Genomic DNA, 17,430 nt, shown 5'->3' with positions numbered 1-17,430 from the left:
GGAATTTAAAATTCCATTGATTAGCCATCTATTCAGTGCAATTTTAAATTAAATAATATAAAAAAATCCATATATATTATTGCACTGAATATTGTTCTAGCAACATTTTATTACATGTTCGCTTTTAAAAAAAGAGATTATTCTCTGATTCATAATCTAATAAATAATGACTTTTTATATATATGAGTAACAACTATCTTCTAAATAGTAATTATGATTTATATAATTTACTCATATATCAAATTTTGATTTCTATGTACAAGCTTTATTAAGTTATTTTTTCCTCTCAAATTTTTTAAGATAGTTATTCCCTCTTTTTAATCTTTCCATATGCTTGCCTTTTATTATCTGTATCCCTTGACAACAGTTTTCTATCCTTGTCTCTGTTACTTAAACATTATGGCTTCATATACCCCCACAAAATTGCAGTAATTATTTTCTTCTTAACTTCACTAAATTTTTTCTTCAGCAAACTCAATTTGCAGCTTTCTCTCAATTTTATTTCTAGGTATTTACACTTATACTTTTTTTTAAAAAGTAAATATATACACTTACATTTCTTATAATGTTATCTGTCCTTCCATTAATATTCCTTTTTTTACTTATCCATTCATTTTCATTAGTATTTGCATTTTTCTAAAATCTTTTTGGACTTATCTGCACATTATTCTTTATTAATTAACCTTCATCCTATATGTTCACTGCAAAGTTTTCCATCAATTCTTAAACTTCAAATAGATTTATCCCAACTAATCATTTTTCTTAGCGTAGATAAAAGAATATTTCAAACAAAACAAAAATACAAAGTATTTTAAAAGTTTTGGAAAATCAGTGTACTTTAATTTTTATTCTCAGTACCTACAAAATGTTTGATTGAATGCAAAGTAAGCAAAAAGTCAGTTTTCATCAAGAAATGAAGGGGAAGTTTTATTTTCTAGTCCAATGACTATAGAAGGATGCTGTTCCAAACTTATTTTTGATGTGTTATTTAGCCTATTTGCTTAGAATGATTCCTGATCGTCAAGCTTTCTGAAGATGAAAGTATATTTAAAATTACATTGGTGATCTTTTGTTGCAGCATGAAACTCTAGTAAAGATTCACCAAATCAATAGACATCATCTCTGTGAACAAGTACACTTTTAAAACTCAAAGAAATTTGATTAATCAAATTTTGTAATTATGATAAATTGTTGATTATATATATATATATATTGCAAATATGATGATAGTACAATAATACTGTGACTAGAGCACATATGGTAATTTAGATTATTCTTCCCTCTATCGTAGTATTTACATCAGATCTTGAGTCGCTTGAAGTAGCAATTGTGGAGGTCCTCTTTACTTAGAAGACAAGTTGGCAAATATGTTGTCAAACTTAGAAAGTATGGTAGGATTTTATGTCTTATCAAATTCTATTAAACCCTTTTATGGATAGGCCTCACATGCTGCCCCTGATCCCTTGAGTTTTTGTTCATGGATGGTTACTGTTCCAAGCCAGGAAAAGTAGTCTAGTCCTATTTATCAATCTGTGACAGGAAGCAACCTTCCCTGTGTTTCTCCCATACTCAAGCATAGTTGACATTGCACAAGCCTGAGTAAGGGATCAGATAACTGCTAGAAGATAAACAGCTCTTAATTGTATTCCACAAGGAACATCAAAATGTGGATAGTGCATTGTGCATAGTTTATAATTTATAGTTTTATAAGGGAGCAGTTCTCACTGTATACACTAGTTCTATTACTATGAAAAACATCTTTCAATGGGTTAATGATTGCAGTGTTGCAATTAAAACTGTAGTAGCTGGCTCACTTCCTTTTAATGGTTGAATGCCACTCCATAATAGGCAGGGGCCCTTGTTGAGTGTGGATTTATTATGTTTTTTAGTTATAATTAATTTTCGGTTTTTCTTATGTTGTGTTATTTATTTTTTTGTGTTCCTGTTTTTCTTCTTTTAAATTTTTGATGGTATGGTGATTGCATTTTTATGTTTTTATCAGGTCGTATAATTAATATCAGTAGTCATTGTGCTTTTGCAGCACTTCCTGGTCTTTCAGTTTACGCTGCAAGCAAATCTGGTTTACAAGCTTGGAATGATTCAATCAGAATTGAATATGCTAAGTATGGAGTTACAGTGATTTCTTTTGTACCAGGTAATACTATGAAATGTTTTTATATTTATACAGTAGTAGTGATGAACGTTTTATATTTATACAGTCATACTGATGAATTGTACAATAGTACTGATGAAAGTGATGTTCAATAAAAATGCCATCTTTAATCAGTTATATTGTTGTTTAGATGGGTATTCATGCCTCCAGTCTCTTAAGTGTAGGAAGGCATGTCACAGAGTTTTGGTGTAAAATATCTTCCCAATAAATCAAATGTATTCTGTAAAATTATTTTTCAGCATATTTGAAGTTTGGGAAAGTAGCTGTTTTTTTCTTTTTCTTCTTCTATGGACATCAACTTTTAAGGTCATTAGTCCTTATCATATAAAAAGGGTTTAATTCACCAGCAGTCATTGTCAGATGTAAGAGTGCAAAGGGCCCTTGCATTTTATTTAAAAACACGAAAGTAACACAATATAAAACATTAAACACACTTATAACACTTACAGGGTGTAAAAAGCCTCAACATTTTCAAAAAATAAAAATTAAAAATGCCTTAAAAATAAAATTTGAAAAGTTTTGACAATACCTTAAAGACTAAATAAAATCAGTGTTCGTACAAACGTTACTTCACATAAGGAATTCTTCATCAAATTTAAACATACTGTCTTTACAAACGTTTTACTTACCTTCGCAAAATTACCATCTTCTCTCATTTTAACTGATACTTTGGTTTGGGTAAACTGTTCTTAAAGATAGCTGTCTGCAGACTCTTCACCTCATTTTGTATTCTTCCTGACACATAACTCTTTTTCCGTTGCTTTTCTGGTGACACTGCTGGTTTTAGAGAGGGTGTTTACATCAACCCTCTGCCATATCCAGTTGTTAAAATTGCATGAAGATTTAATTTCTTCTGTAGCAAGACTAGCCACCGGGGTACACCACCACTCCAGGGCTACCAACCCTAAGGTCCAGTTTGGTACTCTGGTGGAACCGACCTACGTCTTGGCCGAGTGCAGATCGCGATCTCTACAATAATTCCAAGCCCCTACACACTGAAGCTTTCAGGGCTTCCAGGCACCGACATACATGGGCAACTTATCTACATTCTTGCCATCACAGGAGGCATGTGGACAGCAGAAGGGTCTCCATTACACCTGCAAGCCTTTTGACCTTGGCAGCCACATTGCCAGCTCTAAAGGTAGTATGAGTCCATTTCCAAAATTAATTTCAATTGTTCATATCTGAAATCGGCTGAAAAGTCCAGTCTGTACAGTGACTTTAAGATGGAAGTCAGGTCAAATGAAATATTACATTTCTGAGAAAAATATTAGAGACCCATTACCCAGTTTTATTGATATATTGTACTTATGTACAGCTGTTACCCCCTGAACGTGGAATGTAGATTGTATGTTCCAAATGTGGGGATTATCTACCTCAGGTAGATTTTACCAAATCTAAATTATTAATTTATATTATTGTATGTAATGCATGTAAGGTTGTAATTAATTTTTCCAGTAATCATGTTACCAACTTACTTCAGTAACTACAGACCAGCTGCAATTTTATCTTCCCTTTAAAAAATACCGTAATGAGATAAACTTATAATGGTTTTTGTATTCAAAATATTTATTTTCAACAATCAGTTTATATTTAGGAAAATAAAACAACTGGTACCATAAATTAATGTTAAGTAGAATCAAACTGTTGGTGGAATACACTCACCACCCTGATGTATTTGTGATTTTTCAGAACTGTTCAATGGTGTTGGAAACTACAGTATTGTGGGATTAGTGGAATTGTATTAATATGATACTAAAATGTATGATATATTAAAACTTGTTTGGTAGTTCTAGCAATGAAAAACTGGTTGTCTCTAAACTTAATTGGACCACATTTTACCTTCTGCTGTCTCTGAGCTGTAATTTAAAATATTTTCTCAAAATTTCAAACATTTTTTTAACCACCTTGCTGAACTACAGCATTTAATTTTGAATGTCACATTTGATTTTAAAAAGACTGAGAAACTGATAAAAAGACTGAGAAAAGTACTGATAAACTAAAATTGCAAGGTAGCAAAAATATATTCGAGGATGCTGTTTGGGAAATTGAATGGTGTGAAAAAGGATAAAATTCCAATACCCAAAAGTCCATTTATTTTAAGCATTGTTGTAGAAAAAAATTTGATGAAGTTTTACAGAATGCTGTTTGCATTTATTGGTTTATAGTAGGTATATTTATTAGTGTAGCAGTCCACATCACTTAAAATTTTTGAAAATTACCTTTGTTCCAAAAAACGTTTTTTAAATATTAAAAAAAAGTAATAAAATAAGACATCGAAATACCTAGGCATGACACTTGATAGAACGCTTTCATTTAAGGAGCACCTAATGAAAACTGCAGAGAAATTGAAAGCGAGAAACATCATACATAAGCTTTGTAGAATGACATGGGGAGCATCGGCTTCCACTTTGCGCACATCGGCTCTAAGCCTGGTCTTCTCGGCTGCTGAATGGTCAGGTCTACTCCTGTGGAATGGCTCCCAGTATTGAGCCACATACCACTCCCAAATCTGCGCCGTATGAACGCTCTTGTAAGAGAGTACAAGAAGATTATGGATAATCAAAACCTGTCAATACATGAGGACATTGGGGATGCCAATTGTGGTTGTCTTCGATCTAGAAAGCCACCTATCAAAACAGCAATTGCTGCCACAGAGGACAGATTTGACCTAATTGACGCCTGGCATCGAGAATGAACCACAAAGCAGAATAGCCAAATCCATGTATTACTCAAAGGCCGCCAGGTTTTGACTTGCCACGTAAGAAATGGTCAACGCTAAACAGAATATGGACTCAGCATGGTAGGTGCGCCTATTTCCTGTATAAATGGGGTAAAACACCAATGCCCCTTTGTGAGTGAGGTGAAAAACTATCAGACACATCACAGAAGTTTGCCCTAGGACAGCTTATGAAGGGAATCCTGAAGATTTCCTGATGGCAACTCCAGAATTGATAGCATATATTAGTTTGTTAAATCTTTGTTTATAATTTTGACTGTAATTTGTGTTGTTTTAGTGTCATATGCTAAATAAATAAATAAATCCAATAGTTATTGAAATATTTAAGTTTGAATATTTAATTTAAATAAACAGCATTTTAAAGAGACAAGACCTAAAATAATATATATAATAATAATATATAGATAAGATCTAGAACAATATAATTATGTTATGGGAAGATAGGAAATTAATTAATTTTTTCCCCTCTTCCAGTATAAAAAATTACAAATCCTAAAAATCAGAAATTTAATGGCTATTGCCAAATGACCTTTACAGCATATGGCAACTTATAATCTTGTGATAGCCCTGAAAAGGACTGTTTGGGGTTTTTGGCATAGTGGCCCTGTAAAGGGGTGTTTGGTGAGGTAGCCCTGAGAAGGGCTGTGAGTCCAGAAGCTGGTCTCAGGCGATGTAGGCTCAGCTGTAGTTTGGGAGTTATGACTTGTCCATCGGAATCAGATCGAGCTTTCCCTGAGTGGCAGTTGAGTTACTATTACAGTGTGGCAGTGGTGGCCCTCAGAGCTCTGCAGTATTAGTTGTTTTCCACTGGTGTGGCCAAGGTAGTTCTTCCCAAGTGATCCGACATTTGGTCATCTGCTGCTAGAAGGCTCATCAGCCGAGCAAGCTGGAGCAGATAGTTGGTGTCTGTGCCCAGCTGTTCCTTCAGCAGACCGGCCAGGCTTGTTGCTCCAGCAGGGAGGTCCCATGTTGGGCTAGCCAGGGGACTTTTTCCATCTTCTTCTTCTTCTTCTTCTTCTTCTTTGTCTGTTCTTAGTGGTGGCCCACAAATGAATAAACTCAAAAGAAATAAGGTTCTAATGAAGATTATAAGAAGTACTTCATTTAATATATCATTTTTAAGTGCTTTTATTCATCTTTCAAATGGTATCTTCCATATAAAGATAGCCATAGCATGGTAGGGGGCACTTGTGGTGGCACGTAGATGTACTATAACTCCCGCTGATATTTGAATGGCTAGCATCACAATTGCCGATATGAAGCACAGCATGTAGCAACATGGCATTATTGACAAACATAAAAAACATGCATTGGATAGTTTACAGTTTTATCTGGGTACCATTCTCAATGTCACTTTTTCCTTGAATCTACACAGTGTTTTTAAGAGAAAAAAAATTGAATTTTGAAAATTGGTCCATTGGTTCAAGAATTTTTTAAATGTTAAATAGAAACAAAAAAATAAGTAACTCAATTTTTATGGACATAAAAGACTTTCTTTGAACGTTGCACCTTCTTTGTTTTACTTCTTGTTTGAGGTTAAAATATTTATAGAAAAAACCTTAAAGGAAGTAGGATTATAAAAAATGAATAAAAAAATAAAAATTGGAAGACCAGCCAAAACGAGATGCCACAACTTGTTTTAATGTAATAAAATTATAAGAAGTTCTTTGTTTAATATAATGTATCATTTTTTAGGTTCTTTTGTTCATCTTTCAAATATACTTTCAAAACAGTTGCTTTTTGCCAGAGAAATGAAGGCATCAATGACTGAAGAAGCAATCAAGTTTTATGGAGATTACTTTGAAAAATATCATGAGTATATAGGTGCCATATCTGGAGATAAACCACTGCAGCGATTGGAGAACAAAAGATTATATAGAAATTTTACAGATGCTCTTATTTCTACAAATCCATGTACTTTTTACTGCAATAGTCCATTACGTTACACTATTTATCATTTTCTTTTCCGTATTACACCAGTATCAGTTCGAGATTATCTTGTTGAGCATTTTGTTAAAATGCCAAATTACAAGAAATAACATAGTTCTTAGTAACTAAATACACAATCATATGCTTTACTTGTGCCTTGTAATGATAATTTTGCCTTAATTGAATACATCCTTGATGTAACAGGTACATAATTGATTCACATTTTATTTTTTTATCTTTCTCATTAAAATTTATGGGTAAGACTTTTGAAGTTGTCATCATTGTTCAGTAACAGATTTAGGACCCTGCAATTTTCATTAATTTCTTACATTAACTGTAGTTTGGTGGTTTTTTTATGATCACAGCCATCTCTTTGTAGCAGGATATGACTGTGACATTGGCCTTTTATAAACATTAGCAGTAAAAAGTACATTGTCTGTGGTCAGAATAACATAGTAAAATCAAGAATGTCAGAATCAAATAAGAAGGACAAACAATGTTTTTTCCTTTTTCAAACAAAGTTTGAAGAGCAACTTCTGCCTGTGAATCATCCACAGAAGGATTAGAAAAGTTATAAGAGGTTTTAGTTCTCTGTAAGATAAAAATAGAAACTGGGAAGTTAGCAGGAACAGTCAAGATTTTATGTGACTTATGAACTACAGGTACAGAGGCTTTGTTCATTCTGAAGTTGATCTTTTTAAATTTGTTGAGGTAATCTTGTTGCTAATTTCATACTACCCTTTTCTGGCCAAATAATCACATTATATTAAATAACAACACTCTCTTGACTTAGGTTGTTAACTATAAGAATATAATAAGTTAATTTTCCTGCATAAGATATTTGCTGTCTTAAAATTATAGAAGAAAAATGACTGTGAAATAAAAATCCACAAATATTTTATGACTGCCATTTTTGCCTTGACTAATTTTTTGGTTTTCCTTACCTCTTTAGTGTGCTGTCTGGATATATTTTTAATTAATTTTCTTTAATGCATACATTTTTCTAGATATTTCACTTAGGATGGTTATTGGTTGATTTTGACCACAACAAACTTTTATATCAATCTTATAATTTGAATTAAAAATAAAAACCGTTTTACAAAATATTATTTTCATAATACATGAACATTTTCTTCATTATTAATTGTGAATGTAGATATTATATGTTTGATTTTTTTTTAATGCAGTAATCACATTCCATACAAGAGATCTATCTATTTATCTGTTGTATCCCTTCTCTTGCTACTCTGTGCAAGATAAATTTTCAGAAAATTGATTACAGAACATGTAACTATTTAAACATTCTATATTATATCCTATATTACATCCTAGTATTATATAGGTAGCTTGATACATTAACAGTCATGTGCAGTATATTTAATCACATTTCTTACCATAAATTTTCAGTTTCTGAAATAATATGTTTCAATAAATTTGATCAAGAATTGAATCAATCATTCAGACCTAGTTATTTGTACTTAAATGATTATGTTCTTAGTTGTATTTTCTTCCTTTACAACAAATTTTTTTTTATTAAAAATTAGATCATTAGTATACACCTCCCTATAAAATATCATTTCGAAAATTTTGATTAGTTATGACTATTGGTCCAGCAGTAGTAAATAGTGGTTTTCCAATTAACTTCAAATTATTAAATTCAGAATGTTTTGATGTGCTGAAGTGCCAGTTGTTATCATAATCGTTAAGTAATAACTGTCTCTTATCTTAGTACTACATGGGAAAAACTTTGTTTTTCCACAGTATTTATTTTTAACTCTTAAGTATGAAATTCATAGTGTTCCTTATACATAACATTTTTTTTACATTTTACCTAACATTTTTTTTAAAATATTAGAATAGAAAGTTCTATAGATGCATAGCATGAATTACACTTTGCATTCTCACTTGACAGTCTTTGAATTCCATAGCATAATTCTATTTTTTTCAGATTTAATTATTTTAAATTAATTTATTAAAACAATTTAAAAAAAAAAATAATAACAGGTTTTCTATTTTATGTAATTACATTTAGGATGTAGTAGCATAATGTTTAGTTCATAAAAATTGAAAGTACAACTAATTTTAAATAAAAAAAGAATGATACAGAATAATCTCATAAAACAACCAAAATTTACTTTGTTGTTTTCCTTTCTACAAAAAAAAATAATATAATAAAATATATTAATGTAGTAAAACTTTTTTTAATTGTTCGTATTACCTAAGTCATGATCTTACCTTCTCACCTTTTACCAAAGAATCTTTTATTATACATTTCTATTAACAGACACAATATTTATTCCTTGTTTTAACTCTAAATGTAATGAAAAGTTCGTCGTCAATTAGGAGGAAATGAATTAAAGGCTTGTACATTATAAATATATTATTTTAATTAGTTTTTATATTATTTAAATACTTAGTTTTAATAATATATTTAATAGTTTTCAAAGTAATGAGGAATGACATTTGATCACATTGATCAGTGTTTGTCAGAGCAGTGTAGTGGATTAAAATGCTAGCTGTCTACAAAGGGGAGGTTGATAGTTATGCTATAACTACACAGCTGTGTAACAAAGGAGGAACCAGTCATTTTTTAAAGCTAAATTTCCTCCATACTATCCTTAGCAACTATTCATTTGTTAGGTTGTGAACAACACATTTTGTCTTGTCAATCCATGGATTTAAAAAGCGAAAGATCCAGTCATTACACAAACAAGGAATGCAGTTACACATAATCTCCAAATCAAGAAAGCTACACTGTATATCTGGAGATATCTTGAATTTGATCGGTTCAAATGACAATTTAATGATTTTTTTTTTATTATTCTCAGGGATGCTCTCTTGTTTTTTTTTTCAGCCATGTTTTCAAATTTAAATCTTTAAACATTCTCTTGCCTTTACTTTTTAAAGTGAGGTGATCGGTATTGTTATCACTTGATCTTAATAATTACTTTCAGTTGCCTTTCTTAAAGCATCATAGCATTCCATTGAAAAAACTATGCTAGATACTGATTTCAAGTTTTTTGTTGTTATTTATACATTGTATAAAGATACACAAAAGTGAGTATTTTAAGTTAGTGTTTTTTTAATAAAATGTAGGGTAGTAACAACTTTTATTTTCAATAAAAATTTTATAAATGACAATTAATTTCAGAATTTATTTTTTTATTATTATATTTTATTTTTATTATTTTAAGAATTTATTTTTTTCATTATCTAAAAAATATAATATTAATTAAAACATTTTACTTTGAGTAATTAATAATTTTCGTAGGTGCTTTGTATTCCTTCTTTTTTTTTTTGTTAAATCATGAATAGAAGAGAATACTTTGTAAATTTCTTAATCTTCCTCATTTTTTTCACTAAGAGTTTTTCCCTTGCTCATACTTTAAAATGGACAAAGCAGAAACATAAAGTTTAGGAATTTCTGTTTTGAATGTTTGTGCATTTTTTAAATTAATAAAAGTGGATAAACAATATAGACAACTTCAGGATTAAAGGTTAATATGTATCTCTGCATAGAGGTAGAACTAACAGGTGATCTGGTTTTATCATGATTACAAAAATATTTTATTTATGTAATGCATAGTCTTAAAGCAATACTATTCATAAAAATAATGCTGGACCATGGTGTCTTATGACTATTCGCTCTATATGATACGACTTCCCAACCTTGTTAAAAAAGGAGTATTATAAGAATATGATATAAGAATATTATGAGATAATGGAAATTACAAGATTGTGATTCTGAAAGAAAATTTTCTCTTTTACTATTTTCTTGATGGACTGCATCATGGCAGGTCTAGATCATTTTAAACAAGATATTTGATATGGTAAGATCTTGCTCTGTAAATAAAACTATTTTTATTATAGGTGTAATATATATGTATATTTTATCTCATAGTCAATTTTCACTGTTATCCTGTGTAGATGAATATTATTATTGCAGAGTTGATTATCTTAGGAATTCTGTTAAATTTGTAATTTTCTTAATTATTAAATTAAATAAACATGAAGTCTTGTTTTTTATTTCAACTTACCTTTTATAATTTTAAAATATCTAGTTTTTTCAGTTATTACTGATGATTACATCATTTCAAAGTTATCAAAATATTAGGTCTCATATTACGGGTACAATAGTTCAACTTAAAAAAATGAATCAATTTTAAAACTACACCCTAATTTATTAATGTTGAGAATGTTTATAGGTTTTTTACTTGATAAATTACTGGTGAAAAAATTAAATAGATTTTTCTATATCAATATCAGAATTTCCAGTTCAGTATACGACTAACATGTACAGAATGTGAAATAATTACTGCATTTTCTTATGCTATAAAAATTTCATTATTCTGCTCAAATTATGGACATAAGAAATGGCATAAGAAAATGCAAATTATAGCAATTCTATGATAAGTATATTATGAATGATTATGAGCAATAAAAGTAAAAGTTACATATGACTATATTGATAAATAAAAGAATATTTATATATTTATTAGTGAGCTTTTTGTGATCCAAGAATACAAGGGTGTATCAAATATGAACGAGTCTTTTTAAAAATATTTTTATTTGGTGAAATCAAATAGCCATGCATACATCACTTTTTAACATAATCTCCTGCTTTGGAAATGCATTTTTTCCAGATTGGATTGGGAGGTTATTGATCCTGACATCGTAAAATGAATAGGGTTGTGTCAAGAGCCAACTGGGCACAAAAGCCCCATCGTCTTGGAATCATCCTTCTAGTGCTTCTTTAAGCAGCTCAAAGGGATGAAAATTGTTGGGCTCCAGGGAGGATGGTCAAGTGAAGTCTATCTCATTCTAATTTTCTGCAAGTATGGGGCCAAGCGTTGTTATGGAAGAGAATAATATCTCAAATTGGTTAGTCACGTCTTTTAGAACAATAAGCAACATTTGCCTCATTCAAAAGCTCTCAGTAATAAGCAGCATTTATTGTGCAATGCTCATTTAAGAAATCAATGTGCAAAATGCCTTGCTGGTCAAAAAAAACAGTTGCAAGCGCCTTTCATAGGGGTTGCCCATCCTTTCCTCAGCCACTCCATGCTGGCTTGTTTGGACTTGGGCATGTAATGATGAGCCCAAGTTTCATCACAGATGACGATTCAATTCAAAAAATGCATTCCCTTCTTCTGTACAGAAGGAGGCAATTTCCCTTCGTGCTGAAAGTTTCTGGCAGACCTGCAAACATCTCGACTGTGTTCTGCTTTCAAAAGGCAAGGGACCCACCTGGCACACACTTTACAAAACCCTAGGTCTTCTGTCACGATTGTTTGACAGCTTCCATAATTTATTATCTGTGATGCAATTTTGGAAACTGTCAGACGTCGATCGCCTTCAATATGGTCATGAATCATGCATATGTTCTTCATAATGCTGGTCCGAGGATGGCTATCATGTTCCTCATTCTCATATCATTGATGTCCTTCCTTGAACTCCTTATGCCAGGCAAACATGCAATCCCTTGACAGTGTTTCATCCCCAAACTGTGCAGTCAATCTTTGCAGAATTTCTACTGGTTTTATGCCTTCATGAGCAAGAAATTGAATGATAATACATTGTGCAGTGGAAGGATACACCTGTTGCTATAACATTGTGAGCGCTACTGCCAAACTGGTATGAACTAGACACCACCTTTCTTTCTTTTTCCTGTTTAGCCTCCGGTAATTACCTTTCAGATAATTCGTCAGAGGATGAGTGAGGATGATATGTATGAGTGTAAATGAAGTGTAGTCTTGTACATTCTCAGTTCGACCATTCCTGAGATGTGTGGTTAATTGAAACCCAACCACCAAAGAACACCGGTATCCACGATCTAGTATTCAAATCCGTGTAAAAATAACTGGCTTTACTAGGACTTGAACGCTGGAACTCTCGACTTCCAAATTAGCCGATTTGGGAAGACGCGTTCACCACTAGACCAACCCGGTGGGTTGAACTAGACACCACCTGCTCTCCCCATTCCTAACATCCCCACCAAAGCACTGTAGAAGCAGCTGCCTGCTCCCTTCAAACTTACACACTCAAAATGAAAAGTCTTGTTTATATTTGATCCACCCTCGTATTATTATGGACTCTGGACTTATGGACTCTCTCTAATAAAAGTAGAAGAATTTTTTTTTGTTCAGAATAAAGTCATATTCTTCAACTGAAAATAATTCAGTTTTCTTTTACTTTTCTTTAAGAAGAATCTGACTGATTATCAAAGATATTAAAAAAATTCTCTCAACAGTTTTAAAAACAAGCAAATGTTGTATGGATAACCCAGCTGGTATAGATAAATAATTTATGGAATTTAATGATTGGAATTGGGATATAAAAAACAAAGACAAATTTTAAATATGGACAATAAATAAAATTTATTGCTAATAAATAGATCACACTGCAATTAACAACTTAACCTAAAACTTCTTATTTGTAAAGGCTCTTAGCTCAAAGAATAATAAATATTTGATTTTAATAATGACTAAATAAGACAATAAAAATAATATAGAATTAAATCATAAAGAAAATTACCTTAATTGTCACTTTAGCTAAAAGGTGGATAATGAGTTGTATACAATATTGGATTTATTTTCCATAGAAATCATTTCACGGAAAGAAAAGGTTTAAACACCAGGACACAAGTAAATTACATTGGCACTTGACATAGATTGTTGTAGTAGAAGGAAATAGAATGAATGAAAATACTGTTTATTGATTATTATATGCTTTACTTGCATTTTATTGAGAAAGATGAGGTGGTGAAAAATTCAGCACATTTTTGAGAATCAGTTCTAAGATCATTCAGAAATGACATAATCCTAATAGTTAACATGAATCCTTTTTTAATAAGTGATACATATTATTAAATAGTGCTTATTGAATTTTATAAAATAATAATATAAGAAATGAGAAGAAAAGAAAATAGTTACATTCAGCTATTTTCATTTTTATTCACCGAATGAAATACGTAAGTAGTAAGCATTAGAATAAAGTATGTATGTCAACAGAATGATATAAAGTAATTTCTGATGTCTTCCAGGTAACAAACAGCAAATAAATAGTAATTTGTGCTCGTAAATATATTATTCAAGTACTTACATTTAGTAACAATCTCATTTATGAATGTTCTTTAACACTTTTTTTCAGTACAATGTATAATTTTATTGTGCATTTATAGAATTGTTTACCTTAACTGTAAGGAACTTAAGTAACATATTTGTTTTGATTTGCAATAATACCCAAAATGTAGAAAAATTAATGATGATTTATGAAATTCTAGCAATTAAATATGACCTTGTAAATAGAATTGGTGTTAAAAATGCCAGACCTGTGTCAGGAACTAATAAAATAATTATCAATAATTTGTTTTTATTAGCTTCTTGTTTAAGAAGTGTTAACATTTTATTTATTGAAATGGGTTTAAAATTGTAAATGAAATTATATTTATTTTACTTTGTTTAAAGTAATAGTGAGTTATAATTTTAACATTTAGAATTGAAATTCTTAGATTTTCTTTATATTTTATGTTTAGCATAATATTTGTTTGTATGTCTGGAAGAAATTAATCATTTATTTATTTTTTTTTTTACAAACATAAAAGTTGGAAATAATCTCTAAACATTTAAAAATTGAATTCAAAATTACATTTTTTACAGCTTTTCTTATATCTAATTTTTCATCCATCTTTCTTTGTAGAATTTACCTTTATAGAATACTTTAATTAATCACTGGTAAAGTCTATAAATACATAGTATTATGGATAAAGATTGTCAGCTTATTTTAATTATCAATAAATAATCATGGAAGTTCAAACACATATGCAGTTTAGAGCTGTAGGACATATGGCAACACTATCAAGACTAGCACATTCTATTGTGCATGTCTAAACCAACACAATTATTTTCACTTCCTTAATATTTTAGCACTGTTTATTTTTTTTTAAAATATGGTTGTTATATTCTGCAATAAGCATTTATTAATTCAGTGCAGTTCAGTAAAGGTAGTTCTTTGGCTCTTGTACAGGCTGACCGCAAACACCATGATGTTGTTTAGTAACAAGTGATCGAGATCGACAGTTTTCTATTTGTAAGAAACAATCATTAGAGTAGGTTTTGTTGTCTGTTCCACAAATTGGATCGTAGATTGTTGGACACATTCTCTGGCATCCTTTAAACTGAAAACCTTGAAGACAGCGTTTCATTGGAACAACAAATACATGTTTTCTGTAATAAATATAAAACAAATTTTATTATTCGTATAAAGTTTTTTTAAGATTAATTTATTGCTATCTTTAATGTTACAATAAAAAACTGTGTAAAGAAAAACTTAACATCTTCATTTCTCAATTTAAAGAAATAATTATGTATAATGAAATTTTGTGATCTATTTTCTTATCTTGCCACCAAACCTTCTTTATAGGTTATTTCTTGCTTCACTTATTTACATTAACAAACAAGTGTTGACAAAAACAGTAATATGAAAAAAATATTGATTTCTTTTTTTTGAAGTGGATTGGCTATATAAATAGAAATTTTTTTAATTTGTTATGAGGTCAGTATGAATAAATTAAACTAAAACCTTTTTCCTTTTTAAAAATATTTTGTAGAACCCTTAATGTTCAGATTGCACTTAATGTATCACACAATGAACAAAGTTTTGCAGTAGATCATAAAGCTAGGTTCATAACATGTTTATCATTTAATGTTGAGCTATTTCTGTGTACATGCTTGTGTATCCAGGAGGACTGACAATGGAACATCACTTAAAAACAAGTGTTATCCTTTCATTAAACAAAAATAAAATGTTTTCATACAAAGGCATTTTCAAATGAAGATAAAATTTTTATTTAATACAATACATTAACTTTATGAAAAATTAAATGTGGTTGGCTTATGCTGGAGAGGAAACAGAAATAAAGAAATAACCTGTACTGTGCATAAAGAGAATGCTATTAAGCATGTTGTGCATTATTTTTGTGCCTGGGTTTCTTGCTACAGGTTTGCCATTACAAACCCAATGGTTCATGCAGGGTGTAGCCAGACCACACATAGTAAATGTTTTGACCTTCAGCACAAAACTTGTGAGTAATTTCAAACTAATTTCCTGGTCATTTTGTGTATAGACAGAATTGACCGGCGAATAGTTAAATGATTAATTGCTTGAATATTCCTAAGGAAAAGATTTTTCTGAAAATGCCATGCACAGTAATGGAACTTAGAATACTTATTGTTGTTTGTGTCAGTGAGGATGTACTATCAAATAATTAACAACCTCACAGTTTATATTGAAGAAGTTGTCATACTGATTCACTAAATATCCAGATAGTTGGTTATCATTTTATATTTTCTTTTCTTAAAATATATTTATATTTTCTTTTAAAATAAAGATATGAAAATTATAAACAAATGCAGAAACCTTTTGTTTGGTATTTTTTTATAGCAAATCGTAGTTATTAAATAAAACCTTTTGGTATTGTACCTTATTCTTACCATCATATCTTTACTAAAGGATATCTACTTCTATAGCCCGTTCAGTCCATCGATGCCCCACTTTAGAGCTGTTTGTGTCATGGAAATGGGAATCCCGCAAGTTAGTATCACTTCATTCATTATCCAAATCCTTTAACCAATTTCTGAGTTGATTCACACCAACTGGTGACTGATTCGTACCAAAATTAGTAGTCATCAGAAGCTCCTGTTTTTCCACTGATTTTTTCCTTCTTAGTCTACCTATGTCACAGTTTATTTAAGACTGTTTATAATGTAAATAATTAATTAAGACATTTAATTAATTTTTAATTTGCACTATTTTTTGGATTTGTCTTCTATAAAGAGATTGTAAATTAACGCTACAAGAAAACGATTCATTTTCATAGAATTAAGAAAATTATTTATTAATTGCAAAAATAATACCGAACCAAATGCTTCGGTACAATACGGTTTTTCATTTTAAAACATACTTTATAATTTCAACTATATGATCTCAAAAAAGATACCAATTTATTTCATAAATAAGAGTGGAATTTAAATAAAATAATCTTAATTAGTAGATAACATTTTTCCAATTATCAACAGAATTTGAGAGGAAAAAACAAGTTTATAATATGTTGTTCTGATTTACATTTCCTAAAAGTATTTTGCTGCATTGATAAGAGACTGAATTTATCAAGAAAATAAGATATTCAATTTAGCATCACATTTTCAAAAATCTTTCAATCTTTAAACAATTTGGCCCAAATTTTTTTATGACCCTTTTGATATTTTAAGTTGCCTAGTTAAAGTATCTTTAGAGAACTACATTTCTGTTACACGTGAACTCAAATGGATCTATAAAACACGGTATGGCACTTTTTATAATCTTATTTGGGATTTTATCAAAACCTAAAGAATTACTACTGCTAAAACTGTACTCATTGTTTAAAATTTGATAAGATGTAACAGGTTAAAGCTCTCTCACATATTACCAAATGTGATTCCAGTATCAGTATTTAATTTACCTTCTTACATAATTTAAAAATATACTAATAAATTAATCATAAAAAATATATTTTCAATATTTTTTTTTATTTGCAACAATCTAGTTATTA

The 17,430-nt window shown here is 30.2% G+C and overlaps 2 protein-coding genes across 2 annotated transcripts in view; one reads left to right on the top strand and one right to left on the bottom strand.

Moving 5' to 3' along the window:
- sro (SDR family oxidoreductase shroud) overlaps positions 1-10,838 on the top strand; it is a 36,715-nt gene extending 25,877 nt beyond the window's left edge. The window contains exons 4-5 of the mRNA XM_075375132.1: positions 2,003-2,155; positions 6,609-10,838. Of these exons, the coding sequence (XP_075231247.1) occupies positions 2,003-2,155; positions 6,609-6,952 (497 nt within the window). The 3' untranslated portion in view covers positions 6,953-10,838. The remainder of the gene's footprint in view (positions 1-2,002; positions 2,156-6,608) is intronic.
- Positions 10,839-13,223: 2,385 nt separating this feature from the next.
- Positions 13,224-17,430, bottom strand: part of LOC142330071 (serine protease inhibitor dipetalogastin) — a 124,752-nt gene continuing 120,545 nt past the window's right edge. The window contains exon 10 of the mRNA XM_075375120.1: positions 13,224-15,067. Coding sequence (XP_075231235.1) covers positions 14,836-15,067 — 232 coding nt within the window. The 3' untranslated portion in view covers positions 13,224-14,835. The remainder of the gene's footprint in view (positions 15,068-17,430) is intronic.

The sequence above is a fragment of the Lycorma delicatula genome, chromosome 1, assembly GCF_047948215.1.
Source record: "Lycorma delicatula isolate Av1 chromosome 1, ASM4794821v1, whole genome shotgun sequence".
Taxonomy (NCBI): Eukaryota; Metazoa; Arthropoda; class Insecta; order Hemiptera; family Fulgoridae; genus Lycorma; species Lycorma delicatula.
This window is presented reverse-complemented; position numbering and strand designations above follow the sequence as displayed.